Source organism: Tarenaya hassleriana, unplaced genomic scaffold (genome assembly GCF_000463585.1).
Source record: "Tarenaya hassleriana unplaced genomic scaffold, ASM46358v1 Cleome1, whole genome shotgun sequence".
NCBI lineage: Eukaryota > Viridiplantae > Streptophyta > Magnoliopsida > Brassicales > Cleomaceae > Tarenaya > Tarenaya hassleriana.
This window is the reverse complement of record NW_010960187.1, coordinates 9,129,519-9,146,905: the sequence shown is the minus strand read 5'-3', so window position 1 is coordinate 9,146,905 and position 17,387 is coordinate 9,129,519. Positions and strand designations below refer to the sequence as shown.

Sequence of the window (17,387 nt, the reverse complement as noted above, 5' to 3'; positions counted from 1 at the left end):
TCGAATTTGACGACTAAAATATTTTCAGATCGGAACGGGCAGCCCGTTTTACAGCCTACCTAGTCGTCTATCCAAGAAAAATATCAATTTTAGAAAGCAACACCCTTGGTTAATGGAAGAGGTACCCCTCTTATATAATTAGTCAAGACGTATTTAAACTATACAATTATATTTTTATTCGAATTCCAAATACGAAGAAAATTTCAAGTCCATTATATACGACCACACGGGATTCCCTATTAATATCAGCAGAAATTTCAATCTTTTTGACCAAACGATCTTTTCAATTTAGCCTCTCTCTCTCTCTCTCTCTCTCTCTCTCTCTCTCTCTCTCTCTCTCTCTCTCTCTCATGGCTTCCCCTTCTTCTCACCATGACGTATTCATAAGCTTCACGGGAAGAGACGTCCGTAGAACATTTCTCAGCCATCTTCGAAAAGAATTCCGAGTGAAGGGAATTTCGTGTTTCGAGGATGATAGAATCGAGAGAAGTCGGTCCATCGGTCCCGAACTCGTAAGAGCTATAAAGGAATCGATGGTATCGGTCGTAGTCATCTCGAAGAACTACGCTTCTTCGAGTTGGTGTCTGGACGAATTGTCAGAGATTATGAAACGTAGGGAAGAAGACGAAGGGCATTATAAGGTCATGACCGTTTTCTACGAAGTGGATCCGTACGATGTGCGGAAACAAGCAGGAGATTTCGGGGAGGAGTTCGAGAGAACTTGTGTCGGTTCATCAATGGAGAATATACGGAGATGGAAGGAAGCGTTGAGTGAGGTGGCGAATATAGCAGGGGAACATTCTCGGAACTGGTTTGTCCTTCTAACCCCAGTTGTTGTTTTGTTTTTCTGTCGTTTAGGGTTTGCATGGTTTTGTTTCGGTAATCGGTACCAATCTTGATTTATTTCGCGGGAGATTTTAGTGATAGTTTGAATTAAGTTGATTTGATATGATCTCAACAAGTAACTCGAAGAACTTTGAAGATTGATATATGATTTCTATAGAGATCCATCAAACAGTATCAGTTTGCTATATGTATATGTGTGTATGTATGTATATAGATTCGTGTGTATGTATATGTATACTTATATGCAGAGCCGTCCTAAACCTTTTCGGCCCTGTACAAAAAAAATTATTTATTTTAATTTTAAAATTTAATTCTAATTTTAAAAAATTAAATATAATGTTTTATAAATATTATTAAAATATTAATAACAATAATTGTGATAATAATAATATTATTAAAATAATAAATAATCATAATATATGATTAAAAGATATAAAAAATTATATTTTAAAGATTTATCATTTTTAAAAATAATTATTTAAAATGAATGATATGATATAAAAAATAATTTTTTAATAATTAGAGTTAAAAGATCAATGTTATTCTAGAATAATATAGATTTTATTTTAAATCAATAAATTTAATGATATTAATATAAATAAATTATGAATTTAATATATGGTGATTACATATAACTCAAAATATTTATGAATTGATTATTACAACAAATGATTTAGAAAAAATGGTCTTAATTTTATATTAAATACTATAAATTTATAAAAAAAAATTGATTTTTTAATAGGACCCACCTCATTTGAAAAAATGTAAAAAAATATTTTTAAGTGAATTAAACAAAACTTAAAAAATTTATTATTTTAATTTTTTTAATAAATAGTACTTGTAAATTATAAATATAATAAATTTTTAAAAAATGTTGGCCCCACCCAAATTGTGGGCCCTGCTAATATGTCATGTATGTATGTGTATACAGGTATCTATATGTATATATGTGTTTGTAAATACGTATGTGTATTTTAGAGTTAAATTTTTTAAAAATGAGTTATAGTTTGAATTAGTTGAATATCTATAACGATCTCAACAAGTAACTCGAAGTCCTTCGGAGCCAAGTGAGTTAGTTTGAGCGTTTGTGATTCTCCAAGAGGTTATGGGTTCAATATCAATCTCCTATGAATCTATCACTCTTTGGATGGTTTACTAGTTCTACATGGTTTGCAGTCTATTGCGTCACCATATCTAAAAGGTTGTGGCTGAGTTCCAACTTTTTAACAAACAAAAAAAGTAGTTGGAAGACCTTTGAAAATTGATATATGATATCAGCAAGTTGAATTAATATATGTGTATATCTATATGTATGTACCATGCATGTGTATAATGATATTCTTTGCTACTATACAAAGTTAACATCTTCTCTTGCCGGAGTTCAATCCTACACCAATATGTACAAAAACAATTCACATGTATGACAAGGGCTCCTTACAAAATTGTGTTTGAATTCTATTGGCTATCTGTTTGATCGATCGTTTCCGTTCTTAGGGACAACGAGGCAGAGATGATTGAAAAAATCGTCGTAGATATTTCGAGTGACTTGAGTTCTACATCGGCCGAGGATGTCGATGACATACGTATAATGGAATCTCATACAGGACCGATGGCTCGGCTCTTACGCTTAGAATCCGAGGAAGTGAGGTTTGTCGGGATCTGGGGCCCTGCGGGCATCGGTAAGACCACTCTCGCCCGAGCTTTGTTTAGCCGACACTCGAGTAATTTCCAGCTAAGTCTCTTTGTCGAAAACGTGAAGCGAGATTACAAGAAAACTGATTTCGACGATTATGGTTTGAAACTATATCTAAAAGAACAACTGCTATCCAAAATGTTCGACCTAAAGGACATTGGAATGAACCATCACATGGGCGTGGGGATGGAAAGGCTAAAGAGCAAGAAAATCTTACTCGTTCTTGATGATATCGACGATGCCAAACAGCTAGACGACGCCTTGGCTAGCCATACTCGATGGCTTGGTCCGGGAAGTAGGGTTATCGTGACGACGAAAGACGTGAAACTGCTGAGATCACACAACATCGACCGTATATACAACGTTGATTTTCCATCTAAGGACAAAGCTATTCAAATCTTTAGCCGATACGCTTTCGGACAAAACTCTCCGCCCGATGGTTTTCGAGATCTCGTTACCGAGGTTGTAAGTCTTGCCGGTTATCTACCTCTGGGCCTCGGGGTCTTGGGTTCGAGCCTGCGAGGGATGGTTAAAGAGGATTGGTTGCTGGCATTGCCGAGGTTGAGATCAAGTCTCGATAAAAAGATTGAGAAAACACTTCAAGTTAGCTACCATGACTTGCATGACAAAGACAAATCCATATTTCTTCACATTTCATGCCTATTCAACGGCGAGCACGTCGATCGGATATCGCAGTTGCTGGCGAATAGCGACTTGGATATCGACTTCGGGTTAAAGGTCCTTGCCGATAGGTCTCTTATACGTATATCTACCTACGGACGGATAGTGATGCATTGCTTGCTAGAGCAGATGGGCAGAGAAATCGTTCGCAGACAATCCATTCACGGGCCGGGAAAACGCCAGTTTTTAGTGGATCCAAAGGAGATATACGACGTATTTTCCGATAATACGGTAAGCCTCACGGCTTTCATGATCACTTTCGACACAGTTCGGCTCGATCCTCGTGACGATAAGTCTAACAATTTGTTATATTTCAGGGCACAGGAAATGTTTTGGGCATATCCTTAGACGCATCAAGATTGCCGGATAAGTTGTTCATAAGCCAAAAGATATTCTTAAGATTTCCGAATCTTCAGTTCCTAAGATTCTGCAATAGCTCCATGGATGACGGCGAGAGGATGTTGCGTTTCTCCGGAGGTCTTGATTATCTGTCACGTAAACTTAGGCTATTGCATTGGGATGCCTTTCCGATGGCGACGATGCCTCGTGGGTTTCGACCTGAATTTCTCGTTGAGCTCAATTTGCGAGGGAGCAAGCTCCAGAAGCTCTGGGATGGAAGACAGGTCAGTTCATTTTCATATCTAGGGTTTTCTATTTTTATTGCGTATATAAACAAATAATTAACTTAATAAACTGAATTAGACTAGAAGTGATTATGTAGATATGATTAGAGACATCAATAGATTAAGAAATCAAATCTTGATGGTGTCATTTATATCTCTTAATTTATTTATTTTCATCGTATATTATTTTTCTTTTTAAACTTTCTTTTCTTATTTGTTTTGCATGCGTTTTACGTGAATTGTTTTTATTTAAAATGAAGAATAAAAGACGTATTAACGTGGTTCTTCGTGTTGCATTGCATTCAGCCCCTTAGGAATCTCAAGGAGATGGATTTGAGTTACTCAAGGAGCTTGAGAGAAATTCCAGATCTCTCCAACGCGACGAATCTTGAGAAGCTGTATCTTGATTGCTGCGAGAGTTTGATCGCTCTTCCCTCGTCCATCGGAGAACTCAACAAGTTGACGAGATTAAGCATGGAGGGATGCATAAACTTCGAGGCGTTTCCCGACAACGTCGACTTGGAATCTCTTAGCATCCTCGATCTGAATAGATGCTCGCGGTTGAGGAGTTTTCCGGAGATTTCGACGAATATTGAGCATCTTCGACTGAACAATACCGCGATAGACGAGATCCCGTCGTCCATTAGACAGTGGTCTCGCCTTTTCGAATTCTCCATGAACGACTGCGGACAGCTCAAGATGTTTCCGCATGTTCCGCATTCTGTTCGGTTTCTGTTTTTGAGTAAGACGGGAATAGAAGAAGTTCCTCCGTGGATCGAGAATCTATCTCGGCTCAAACTACTTGAGATGGGATATTGCAAGAACCTGAAGAGGATCTCGTCGAATATCTCTAACCTCGAACATCTTGAAAGGCTGGTGTTTTCGGGTTCTAGAAATATCGCGAGTGTTCATACCGAGATCTTCAAGAACTCTTGCTTCTCAAACACTCCGAGGCTCGGTGTAGCGAAGATTCACGTCACGTCTCTCACGAGGTTATCGTTAGCCAATAGCGATTTCGTGAGTATTCCGGATTACATCAAGCATCTCTGTCACCTGCACGCTTTGTTCCTCGACAATTGCAGAAGACTGACATCGTTGCCCGATCTGCCGGATTCGCTCTGCACCCTTCGAGCATTCGGATGCGTCTCGCTCGAGAAAGTGTCTCGCCCTTTCTCTAACCCCGGAATCACTCTCAACTTCATCAACTGCTTGAATCTAAATCAAGAATCGCAAAGATTTGTTCAAGAATCTGTTTGCATGCACGCGTTCTTGCCAGTCGGAAAAGTGTTCGGATACTTCCCCCACTGGGCGAGCGGAAGCTCGCTGACCATCCGTTACGAAAAGAGGCTTTTCCCCGAGTTCTTGAGGTTCAAGGCTTGTGTCGTTCTTGCTGCCGAAACCATTTCCGAGACGTCGTTATCCAAAACGATCGTTATATCTTATCGCGCCGTCGCCAGAGGCGCGGCCGTCAGGACGTACGAATTTCCGGACGTTCTTGTTCATGTCCATACGCTCCTAACTACGGATCATCTCTGTATGTTCAGCTCTTATGTATGGCTAGACGACATTGACAGAGACGGCGGAACACAAGAAGCGGTGACTGACAGCGAGATTCTTCTCGAGTTTAGTTGCACTCCTTACAAGGTAAAGGGATGCGGTCTCCAAATCTTGAATGCTTCTTGTCGGTCTTCGGACACATTGGACACGTGTCTTTGATGATTATTGAAAATCTGAAGTGAATGCTTCTTTTTTGCACATTTTATATTTTCTTTTTTTTGTTTCTTACATATATTTGATATTTAGCATGAAAAACTGTTATATATTTGATATTTACCATAGACTCGGCATCGGCATTCAAATTTAGGATAGTTTGGTAATATTTGTGATGACTATTTAAATATCTAAATAGGTAATCCCAGTCATCAAATGATATGACAATTTTGATCGAATGAAAAAAAGAGAGAAAGAAATCCAAAAAAATCATGGTTTTATATTTTAGTATCCAAATAAATAATGTTTTTCAATCGTAATTTCAAATAAAATAATAAATAGTTTGTCATAAATTACTGTTGACATAAGGAATAATATGATGTTTCATTTTTATTACAATCAGGAAGCATTAAATCTTGGATGGTTATTTCTCTACAATTTACAATGCAATAAAATGAATCGAATATATAAATTTCGATCAATTCTAATATGATCCCATATGACAAAAAGTGTGTGTACACATTACCAATTTTATCGCCCCGTGGCCAAAATAAATAATATTAGTATTGGATTAAAAATCATATAACTGTAATTATTGGATTTGGTGGTCATAACATAATAATTTGGTGCCTTTCGGGTCAGGTCAGTTGGTTGGGAGTAGGGGGCAACTCCTTGAGATGGGGGGTTCGAATTCTGCCGTCTCCCTTCCCCTGACCTGCTCGTCTGTCAGCCTATCATAATAGGCTGATTTACCTCCTACGCGTGTGTTGCAGGCTCGTGCTCGTGGGCTTGAGGTTTGACCCGCAGGCGCCTAGCTAAGCCCAACTACGGCCCGAACGTTAGGCGCGTCTGGTGGCCAGGTCCGGCGGACTGAGGTTCATGGGGACTGTTAGGCGCGGGTGGTGGCCAGTTCGTCTCCGTTTGTAAGGGTAGGTAGTCACGGGTTCCCCAATGTATAAAAAAATAATAATAATAATAATAATTTGGTGGAAATGTGTCCCAATTCTTTTATCAACGACGTGTTGAATTAAGAAAATTAATATGTGATTGAAGCAAATATTGATTTTAAGATATGATTAGAAATAATAATGGACATAATATTATATCAAATATTGTGTATCGATCTTATTTATTTCTATTTACTTTTTATTTCGTCTCATAGTTTTCCTATAAATATGTGATCACTACAAAAAAACACTTACATAGTGACGGAAAAATTCATCGCAAATATAAAAGAAATCCGTCGCAATTAAGAATTTGCGACGGAATGCAACGGACTTATTTCCGTCGGTATAACGCTGTCGCAAACGTATAACGGTCGTTAATCCGTCGCATTTTTGTGACGAAAAAAATCTGCGTTTTGCGACGGAAAGTGATGGATAAATCCGTCGCATTTCGTCACAAATGTTTTAAAAAATTTAAAAAAAATATAAAAAAATTATATACTATATATACACATACATATATACATTTTCACATACACATATATTCATACATATACATTACATACATACAAATATACATACACGTACATACATATATATACACATATTTTCATATACACAAACACACATACACATATATACATATATATACACATATTTTCATATACACAAACACACATACACATCCACATATATACACATATACACATATATACACATACATAAATACTCATACACATATACATTTCACAAACACATACACATACATATAAACACACACATATACACATATTCATATACACATACAATCACATATACATACACATACATATTCACATTCACATATATATACACATCCACATACATAAACACACACACATACACATTCACACATACATACACATTCACTTACACATATATAAACACACACATACACATTCACACATATATATACACATTCACATACACACACATACACATACATAAACACACACAAACACATCAAACACACACATATATATATACATAAATACATATATATTACCTTATGGGAGAAACTTGACGATCTTTGGAGAGATTTAGAAAAAAATTGGCGTTTTTTTTTCCCGAAAATCTTTGAAGTCTGATGAAGAAGGCGACTCGTGGTTTTATATTGCGTTTTGCGACGGAATTTTCCGTCGCAATCCGTCACAAAATAAAATTAATTTACGCGTCCAAAATTCAAAAAATTTCGTCGAAAAACGAAACCAAATACATTGCGATGGAAAATTTCGTCGCAATCCGTCGCAATTTTTATTTTCCGTCGCATATCATCTATTTCTTTGTTGTGACAGAATTATCTGTCGCAAACCGTAGCAAATTGCGATGGATTTTGCGACTGTTTGCGACGGCTAATTTTTTTCCACATTCTGTCGTAAAATCGTCACATTCCGTCGCAATTTTCGGTGCGACGGAAATTTCCGTCGCAAATTCCGTCGCTATATGCAGTTTTTTTTATAGTGGATTTATTTTCATTGTAATTCAAGAAGAAAGAAGAGATGTAGCAATAAAAATGTCTCCGTTCTTTTATCTTTTGTTTTTTTTTTCTAATTTAATTTCCGTATTTTATTTTTCAATACGACTTGCCCAACGTTATAACAGAGAAATCGTCAAACTTCTATTTTTTTACCTGAAATTTTCAAATTAATATTAAAAGATAAGTTGTAATTATAAAACAGTTTACTGTTATTCTATAGTAAGTAAAATCATAATGTCATTTTCTATGACAACGCGTTTAGGAAATCCATTTTCTAACGACAGTTGTTTTAAATAAGCCTATTTCTCTGAATTATAATATGGTTAATCCCACAAAAAAATCCCAAACTTGTTAAAATGTTTCATATAAAACCTTAAACTTTTAATCTCCCACAAAAAACTCTGAATTTGGTAAAAACTTTCACAAAAATTATAAACTTATCATTTTCTTCCATATAAAACATTTGATTTGTTTGATAAAAAAAATTGCTGATGTGACACGACATATTATTGATATGACGTTGACTGAGTTGACACGTCAGCGCCGCGTCATCATTTTATAAAAATATTTGATAGTTGATAAATATAATTTTTTTTAAATGAGCGATCTATGAAATTTAACATAACAAATACATATTCTATATTTTATTCTAAAATTTTTAATTGAATGTTGTGGTCAGCGCGTTTAGAATATTTCTTCTTGTTTCCTTCTCCAAGTTGGAGAAGAAGGGTATTCACTTCACATATTTTTTTTATAACGGGCTACCTTCGATCGTGTTGACTAAGTAAATCTATTGGTTCAGGACCACCCTTTGTATATGGGTCTTTTGATCCAGAAATTACATCTCTCCCTATGCCCCTTCCTTGCAATTTCCTTAAAAAATAAAGACAAAAAAATGCAGAATTTGCTTTGAAGCTTCCTCCTTAGTGAACGAGGATCTTTAAATCGAGATAGAGGGTTATGCTCTGTCCACAGAACATCTTCCTTCTCTTCACCCTCTCACATGGCTTCTTCTTCTTCTTCTTCTTCTTCTTCTTCTTCTTCTTCTTCTTCTTCTTCTTCTTCTTCTTATTACCACGATGTCTTTCCGAGCTTCAGCGGTGCAGATGTTCGCAAACACTTACTGTCCCACGTTCACAAGGAGTTCAAACGAATGGGGATCATTACGTTCAATGACAACGGAATCGATAGAGGCCGAACCATCGGCCCGGAAGTCATAAGAGCCATTCAAGAGTCAAGGGTCGTAGTCGTCATGCTTTCCGAGAACTACGCTTCTTCGACCTGGTGCTTCGATGAGTTGTTGGAGATCATCAAGTGTAGGGAGACGAAGGGACAGATAGTTTTGACGGTTTTCCACAGAGTATATATATCCTTCACATGTACGGAAGCAGACAGAAATCTTCGGAAAGACTTTCAGAAGAACTTGCAAGGGCAAGACACCCGAGGAGAAGCAAAGGTGGAAGGATGCTCTTAATGAGGTCGCAAACATTGCTGGTGAGCATTCAGAGAAATGATATGTTCCTTTAAATCTGTTGATCATTACATAAATTTGGGTAGTTCAACGGTGAATCAAATGTAGAATTTGATGATATTTTTTATAATGCCCATATTTAATCTATTTATCGATTTATATATATATATATATATATATATATATATATATATGATTGAAGGTATGATCTTTTTTTCGTTTCCTTGCTAGGGACTATGAATCTGACATGATTCAGAAGATTGCTGTCGATGTCTCTAACGCCTTGAACTTTACGCCGTCGAGAGACTTCACCGGCCTAGTTGGAATGCAATCTCATATGGCAAACATAACAAGGTTGTTGCGAATGGGATCTAGCGAAGTGATATTCGTAGGGATATGGGGCCCCGCAGGAATCGGCAAGTCTGTCATCGCCAGGGCTTTGTACGAAAGGTTCTCATCCGGTTTCCAAATGAGATATTTCATGGCGAATATAAAGGGGATACATGAGGGAAGTGCCCTATATGGTTATGAAACGAAAAAGGATCTATAGAAGCAACTTCTATCTGGAATCACCGGTCAAAGGGATCTCGAGGTAAACCACTTAGCAACGGCACCGCAAAGGCTGAAGCACGACAAAGTCTTTCTCGTTCTCGATGACATAGACAAAACCGAGCAACTCGAAGCCTTGGCGAAAGACGAAACATGGTTTGGTTCTGGAAGTAGGATTGTCGTCACTACACAAAACAGACGGCTCCTAATGGCGTATCAGATAAACCCCACGTACGAAGTGCCTTTTCCGTCCAGTCGCGAAGCTCTTCAGATCTTCTGTGGATATGCCTTTGGACAAAGCTCTCCCCCCGACGGTTTTTACAACTTAGCCGTTAAAATCACAAATCTTGCCGGTAATCTTCCTTTGGGTCTGAGTGTTTTGGGTTCATCTATGCGTGGAATGAGCAAGGAAGATTGGGAACTCGCTTTGCGTAGATATAGAAGCAGTCTCGATGGCGACATAAAGAAAACACTGCAAGCTGGCTACGATTGCTTATCAGATAAAGACAAGTCCATATTTCTTCGCATCACATGCATGTTCAACGGTGAACAAGCTTCTTTACTATCCCAACTTCTAGCCCATAGTGACCTGGACGTGGATTTTGGCTTAAAAGTCCTAGTCCAGAGGTTTTTTCTACGTATAAACGGAAATGGGCATATAGAAATGCACAGCTTGCTACAACAACTAGGTATAGAAATCGTCCGTGGACAAGATCTTTGGAAACGTCAATTTCTATTGGATGCAAAGGATTTCTACGATATACTTGACCATGACAAGGCAAGCATCTTACGTATGTATGCTCGTTTATATCTCAATCAAATTCTATTTGGTGATCTAATAATTGCTTCTTTTTCGTAATGAATGTTTCAGGGTAGTGAAGCTAGAGTTGTCTTAGGCATCTCTTTATCCACACGTGATTTATTTGGAAAGTTTTTCATTAGTGGGAAGACCTTCGTAAAATTCCCCAACCTCCAGTTTCTAAAGATACATGACCGCCCGACACTAAAGGTATCAGGCGACATCGATTATCTGCCACCCAAACTCCAGTTTCTAGAGTGGTTGGGTTATCCAATGAAGACTATGCCTTCCAAGTTTCATCCTCGATTTCTAGTAAAACTCGTCATGAGAAACGCTATGCTTGAGACATGGCAAAGAACTCAAGTAAGTGAGACATATTACCCTAACCTCTGTTTTTTTTTTCATGTTCGCCGTAATCATTTTTCGAACATATATATATATATATATATATATATATATCATTATATAATCTTGAAAATGTGTCCATTCATATATCTTTTTTTGTGTGTGATAATTTTGATTAGTGTCTGCTTTGCATCTCAGCCTCTTGGGAATCTCATCCATGCGGAGCTGACTTTCTCGGCGAATTATATGAGATCACTTCCCGATCTCGAGAAAGCCACGAATCTCGAAATGTTGGATCTTACTAACTGCGCTTATTTGATCAAACTTCCTGATATTTCGAATCTGAAGAATCTCAAGTCTATGCGCCTTGATCGTTGCAAAAGCTTGGTCACACTTCCTTCTTCTCTTCGAGAGCTTAACAAACTCGAGAGCTTGATGATGCGGGAATGCGAAAGGCTTGAGGCTCTTCCTTCGGACAATATCAACTTGGAATCTCTCAGTTATGTCAATCTCAACGAATGCTCAACACTGTACACCTTTCCAGAGATTTCAAGAAACATTGAAAGGCTCCATATGGATGGCACCGCCATAGGAGGAGTACCTTCGTCAATTCGACATTGGAGACGTCTTATGCTTGTTTGCATATCAAGTTGTAGAAAGCTGAGGACTTACGAAAGCTTTCCTCGTAGTGTTAAGGCCCTAAATTTGAATGAAGTGTGGGTGGAAGTCATCTCGCCAAATCTATGGATGTCGAAAAATACCCAAAACTCGGTTATGTTACTCTCTGGGAAAGAAATGCCTACCCACTTTGTTTATCAAGCTAGAGGAAGTTCTCTAGCCATCCCTTCAGATAAAATCCCTACTCCTGCATCCTTCAAATTCAATGCTTGCGTAAGGTTTGCTGCCAAAGATAAATTTATGGCCTTCAGATCACTGCAGGTCAGCATTTCGTGTCGTCTTGGCGATGGGAATGATGGTTATCGATAACTTCAGTAGGTGGTCAAGAAAATTCCAGGTGACCTGGATTATTATGGTCGGACCCTAATCACGGATCATCTGTGCATCATTTCTGGTTCTGTGCAGCCGTAGACGGTGACACTGAAGCGGTGGAAATCGCCCGCAAGGATTTGTTGTTTGAGTTCAGATCCAGTGATTATGGCACCATAACAAAATACAGTGTAACTGTCTTAAAAGATTTGGATGATGAGTAAGAGCATCGTCTGACGAGGAATGAAAACGATAGTGATAGTGATGGGGATATCTTATTGAAGATTTGGATGATAAGTTCGGCTCTTGCTTTTTTATATATTTTTTTTTCCACTCTTCATTTCCTGTTGTTGGGTTTGGTTTCTTTTGTTTGAAGCATAATGTTGTCAACTTCTAATATGTTTGTAACTATTTTGTTTATATTCATGGAATCAAACTCTTTCATGTCTTCATTTTCATGTTTTGTATCTTTCGAGAAGTTTGAAGAGGACATTTTAGCACTCCACATGATAAAAAAGAACGAAGGGACAAAGAAGCAATAGGAGAGAAATATGCCAACCTCAACACGCGAGAGGAATCGAAAAAAAAAAGAACTAGGGTTTCCGTTCAAACCCGATCTAGGGTTTCGAGACCGGGGTTCTACGTCAGATTCTATGACAAGCATTTTGTAACCCTAAATCTACTAATATTGCATCTGAATTAGTCCATAGTTTCGCCCATGACACAAGTCACGAACGTCTCAATATGAGGACATTTTTATAATATTTTTTGCAATTTTTTACAATTTTTTTTACAATTTTTTTTATAATTTTTTTATTATTAATATGACGTGTATTCTACGTGGTGAGGTATCACGTAAGCGTCTATGTGGCAAAATTAATTCGGTTCAAAATTTTGTTAAAATTTAAATTTCGAATGATTTTTTAAAAAAATATTTCAAATTCATTATAAATATAAATATTTTAAAGATTCATGATAAATCTGCTAATTATTTGTCATTGATGATTTTTTTTTTGGGAATTTCCCTTGACTACGTGACTGTGATTTTTTCATTTTATTTTTAGAAACAGTGAATAGTCAGGTACTAAAAGACTCAATATTTTCCTCCAAATAAGTAAAAAGTTATAGAAAAAAAAATGAATTTTTGAAGATGATGGGGTGAATCTGCAAAAAATGATACTTCCCTCCTTGCTCTATTTTCGTCTTCACGACCCAACCGCCGGATTATCTCTTCCTCAGGTCCTCCTCCGTCTTGTCGCGAGTTTCGACCACTCTCGCCGGCGGCTATTTTCCGGCGACTATCGATTCTTCATGGTAAACAGCTTCTTCTCTTTTCGCATTTCCTTCGAGTAGTTGGTTCGCACCGCCTAAGCTATGGCGATGGGCCAAGGTTTTCCCGCGTGTTCTGCTGTCGCTTGGCGAATTGTGTGGTCAAATCGACGACATTGTCGGTTTTTTAGGTCAAATTTATATGAAAAAGTTTCGATATGTTAATGTCAACTTTTTTCCTGCTGCCAAATGAAGTATGATATGAGGTTGAGCGATTTAGGTTTTGGTTTGGGTTATCGTTTTTTATATTGATTTTGGCTGAAAACATGTTCTCCATATCTTAGGAGAAGAAAATGGGTTTAGATTCTTTCGAACAACGATGTAATAATGGTGAACGAGAAAGGGTAAACTGGAATCCGACAATGGAACAGTATTTCATCGACCTTATGTTGGATCAGATGAACAAAGGGACCAGATTAGGGCATACATTCAGTAGACAAGCCTGGACCGAGATGTCAGCGATGTTTAACGCTAAATTCAGATGCAAATACCACAGAGATATGCTGAAAACCCATTACAGTGTTTTGTGGAAGCAGTACCATGACGTTAAGGAGCTTCTAGTGCGGGATGGTTTCATGTGGGACGATGCCCATAAAATGGTGGTTTCTGATTCATGTTCTTGGGATGATTATATCAAGGTTCTTTTGGCTAGTTTCTGTTACCTATTATGCTTACTGCATCTTGTCTTGTGTATTCTAAAGCGGTTTCGGTTAACTATTCCTGTGTTAACATTCAGGGTCAGCCAGATGCTGCAATTTATAGAGGGAAATCCATGCCACATTTTGATGATTTGTGCTTGATTTATGCGTATACAAAAGCAGACGGGAGATACAGCCGTTCTAGTCATGACCTGGAATTTGATGATGAAGTCCAAGGGCTGATTGCCAGTATGTTTTATGATCTTGTTCCAGAATTTCTCGTATTTTAAACCCAGTTTTCTTGTTTCCGTTATTGTGTAGCTTCAGAGCTTAGTCTTTGAATTTTTACTGAAAGGTGAGGATTTTGTGAGGTAGTTTATTTTCTTTCTGTTGTGGGTAATAGTTTAGGTTGCTCAGTAAAAGTAAGGATCACCAAAGCAGAGGTATTTTATTATACCCTGTCAGTTTCTGCTGTTTCAATGTTTTCTTCTTCCTCTGCTGAAAGTTTTTGTTGTCTTCTCACATGACCCATCTACCTCCATCCTTTTTTCAGGTTCTGTTGACGATGACATTGCTCTTGTGAAAATGGAACATGCAGAACCAGAATGGACAGCGGCTATGGACCGATACTTCATAGAGCTTATGATGGACCAAACTAGAAGTGGAAACAGAAATAATGACACATTCCACAAGCATGCATGGAAGGACATGTGCGAGATGTTGAACTCCAAATTTTGTTCCCACTACAGCATTGGATATCTTAAACTCCGTCATAAGGAGCTCTCCGAGTATTACTGTGACATACAAAATCTCCTGAAACAAAATGGGTTTTTCTGGGATGAGGAAAGACAGATTATACTGGCTGAAAATGATGTATGGGATAGCTATATCAAGGTACTGTGCTGCTATCATCTAATAGTTGTAATCGATTTCATTGCATGTATGCTCATTATCATCGTTTTAGGTGAATCCAGAGGCTCAATCCTTGAGAAATGAGACGTTATTGGGCTATCGAGATTTGTGTTTGATATATGACAACAAGAAAAATAACGGGCCAAGGAATCTTGTACAACATGATAAATTCGCTGAGGATGTTTTCTTACCTGAAAGGAGTGGTATGTTTTCTTTCTTTCTTTTTTTCTAAAAGTTTACAGGTAGAAGCTTGATCTCTTCTTCTAAAAATGAGGAAAAATGTTTGTATGAATCCTTTGTTTGTAAGTTCTTGACAGTTTCTATAGAATTTGATACAAAAAATTATGCTGATGATCTTCTATTGTCCTGGAAACCAACCTAGCAATAGCATGTGTTTTTTTCCTCACATTCTATTACGAGCATCTCTATCTGCCGTTGAGAATGTTGCATTGATTAGATCTTAAGGGTTGAGCATTCAAGAGATGAATAGTTATGATTATTTGTGTTGGTGAAGATATTGTAGGTCATTTTTCTGCTGGAAGTGAGATTCTGAAAGTAAGCTGGACTCCATCTATGGACCGTTATCTGATTGATTTGCTTCTTGACCAAGCTTTACGAGGGAATCAAATTGGTGATACATTCACTGATGAGGCTTGGACTGAAATGACCACAATTTTCACACGCCAATTTGGAGCTTTCTATGACAATGTTTCTTTAAAGCAACAGTTAAAAGTCTTGCATAGACAATACAATGACATCAATATTCTCCTGGAGCAGAGCAGGTTCTATTGGGATGACACTCGAGAAACAGTAGTTGCCGAAGATCATATTTGGGGGAACTATATCAAGGTAAATTGCATTTATGTGCTATAATATAGTATCAAGTCCGTTCGTTGTTGTTTAGTATGTAATTAGTGAATTTTTCAGGAACATCCTGAGGCTGCGGTTTATAGAAACAAATCAATTTCCAGCTATCACAAGCTGGGTGTCATTTTTTTCGATGAAAATTCTCATAGGAGATGCAGTGAGTTGGGTGATGCAGATCTTGAGTATGGTGAGCCGGATCAAATTAACAGTAAGCATTTATATCCACCTTAGATAAAAGAAAAATGGTCCTAGGTATCTTTGCATGTGTACCAAAGAATTTTTCTGACCTTGAGAGTATAGCTCTCTCCCTTGCCACTCTGCCAATGTTTAGCTCCATTTGCTTGACTTTTAAACCCTATTGCCGACTTGCAGTCACCACATGGTCTTACTTTGCTTTTCTCAATTGTTTGTTCTTTGAGTGATTCTGTGTAACTTATGCTACAGGGGAATCATCCGAATGTCCTTCACAAAGTTATCGTTTTGTGGATCACTGGACTCCTCCAATGGATCGCCATCTTATAGACCTCATGTTGCAACAAGTTTATCTTGGCAATCGAATAGGTTCCTCTTTTTGTGATGAGTCATGGGCAGAGATGTCTTTGTCATTTGTAGACAGATTTGGTCTGCCTCAGAGAAAAGCTCCCTTGAAAACCCGTCACAAACATTTCAAGAGAATATATGATGACTTAGAGAACCTTCTTAGTCGGAAAGGATTTTCGTGGGATGAGAAATTGCAGACGGTTAAGGCCAACAACTATGTTTGGGATGTGCTCTTCAAGGTATTTAGTTTATCCTTTTCAGTTTTAAAATCTTCACTTTCTATTGTGAGTGCCCAACTTGTTGCCCGTGTAGGATTACCCAGATGCAAAATGTTACAGAGGCCGGCGATATCCAAACTATAATGAATTTTTCCTGATTTATGGGGATTCAGCCTCTCATGCTATAGGTAATCCAAGTGTAATGGTTAAATGCATATGGTGATGATTAATTTTGACACTCTGGGTTCGTATAAATTATATTGTCTCGTTTGTAGCTCCCAGACATAAGAATGACTACGCAAAAAGGACAGACTGGACACCGCCTATGGACAGATATTTCATCGATCTAATGCTAGAACAAGTGCGTCAAGGCAATAAGTTAGATAAAGACTTCAACAAAATAGCCTGGGATACTATGGCCACAAAATTCATCTCCCTGTTTGGACATCGACATGACAGAGACATGTTGAAGAGTCGATTTTTGATTCTGAGGAAAAGATTCAACGACATGAAAACTTTACTAAAGCAGCCAGGGTTTTTTTGGGATGAAGCAAGGCAAATGGTACTGGCTGATCACTGTCTCTGGGATGCGTATATCAAGGTGTAGTACTGCCTGACATCTTGTGTGCATTAAGAAATCTCAATAGATGTATAACTTAATCGTCTTGATTGGTGCAGGAACATCCAAATGCAAGATCATACCACAAAAGATCTTTCCC

General features: G+C 37.7%; 2 protein-coding genes and 1 pseudogene across 7 annotated transcripts in view; all 3 read left to right on the top strand.

Moving 5' to 3' along the window:
* Positions 1–350: 350 nt before the first annotated feature.
* LOC104825364 (disease resistance protein TAO1-like) lies at positions 351–5,559 on the top strand. Its single transcript, XM_010557689.1, has 4 exons — positions 351–811; positions 2,341–3,451; positions 3,538–3,843; positions 4,150–5,559. Exons 1-4 carry the CDS (start codon positions 351–353, stop codon positions 5,557–5,559), a joined length of 3,288 nt encoding a protein of 1,095 aa, XP_010555991.1.
* A 3,505-nt stretch (positions 5,560–9,064) lies between these two features.
* Positions 9,065–12,388, top strand: LOC104825354 (annotated as a pseudogene).
* A 948-nt stretch (positions 12,389–13,336) lies between these two features.
* LOC104820967 overlaps positions 13,337–17,387 on the top strand; it is a 5,996-nt gene continuing 1,945 nt past the window's right edge. For 2 of the 6 annotated variants that reach the window (XM_010551676.1, XM_010551651.1), the window contains exons 1-11: positions 13,337–13,478; positions 13,778–14,131; positions 14,230–14,380; positions 14,685–15,025; positions 15,096–15,246; positions 15,558–15,892; positions 15,971–16,118; positions 16,355–16,689; positions 16,763–16,856; positions 16,944–17,269; positions 17,347–17,380. In XM_010551676.1, the coding sequence (XP_010549978.1) occupies positions 13,338–13,478; positions 13,778–14,131; positions 14,230–14,380; positions 14,685–15,025; positions 15,096–15,246; positions 15,558–15,892; positions 15,971–16,118; positions 16,355–16,689; positions 16,763–16,856; positions 16,944–17,269; positions 17,347–17,380 (2,410 nt within the window). In that variant the 5' untranslated portion in view covers position 13,337. The other 4 variants (XM_010551686.1, XM_010551668.1, XM_010551692.1 and 1 more) reach the window with 4 other exon arrangements.

What these genes read in the sequence shown, in the direction of transcription:
- LOC104825364 (XM_010557689.1), top strand. Translation starts at nt 351, where the DNA reads ATGGCTTCCCCTTCTTCTCACCATGACGTATTCATAAGCTTCACGGGA. An exon ending in GGGGAACATTCTCGGAACTG is followed by an intron (nt 812 to 2,340) that starts GTTTGTCCTTCT and finishes TTCCGTTCTTAG; the next exon opens with GGACAACGAGGCAGAGATGA. An exon ending in AGCTCTGGGATGGAAGACAG is followed by an intron (nt 3,844 to 4,149) that starts GTCAGTTCATTT and finishes CATTGCATTCAG; the next exon opens with CCCCTTAGGAATCTCAAGGA.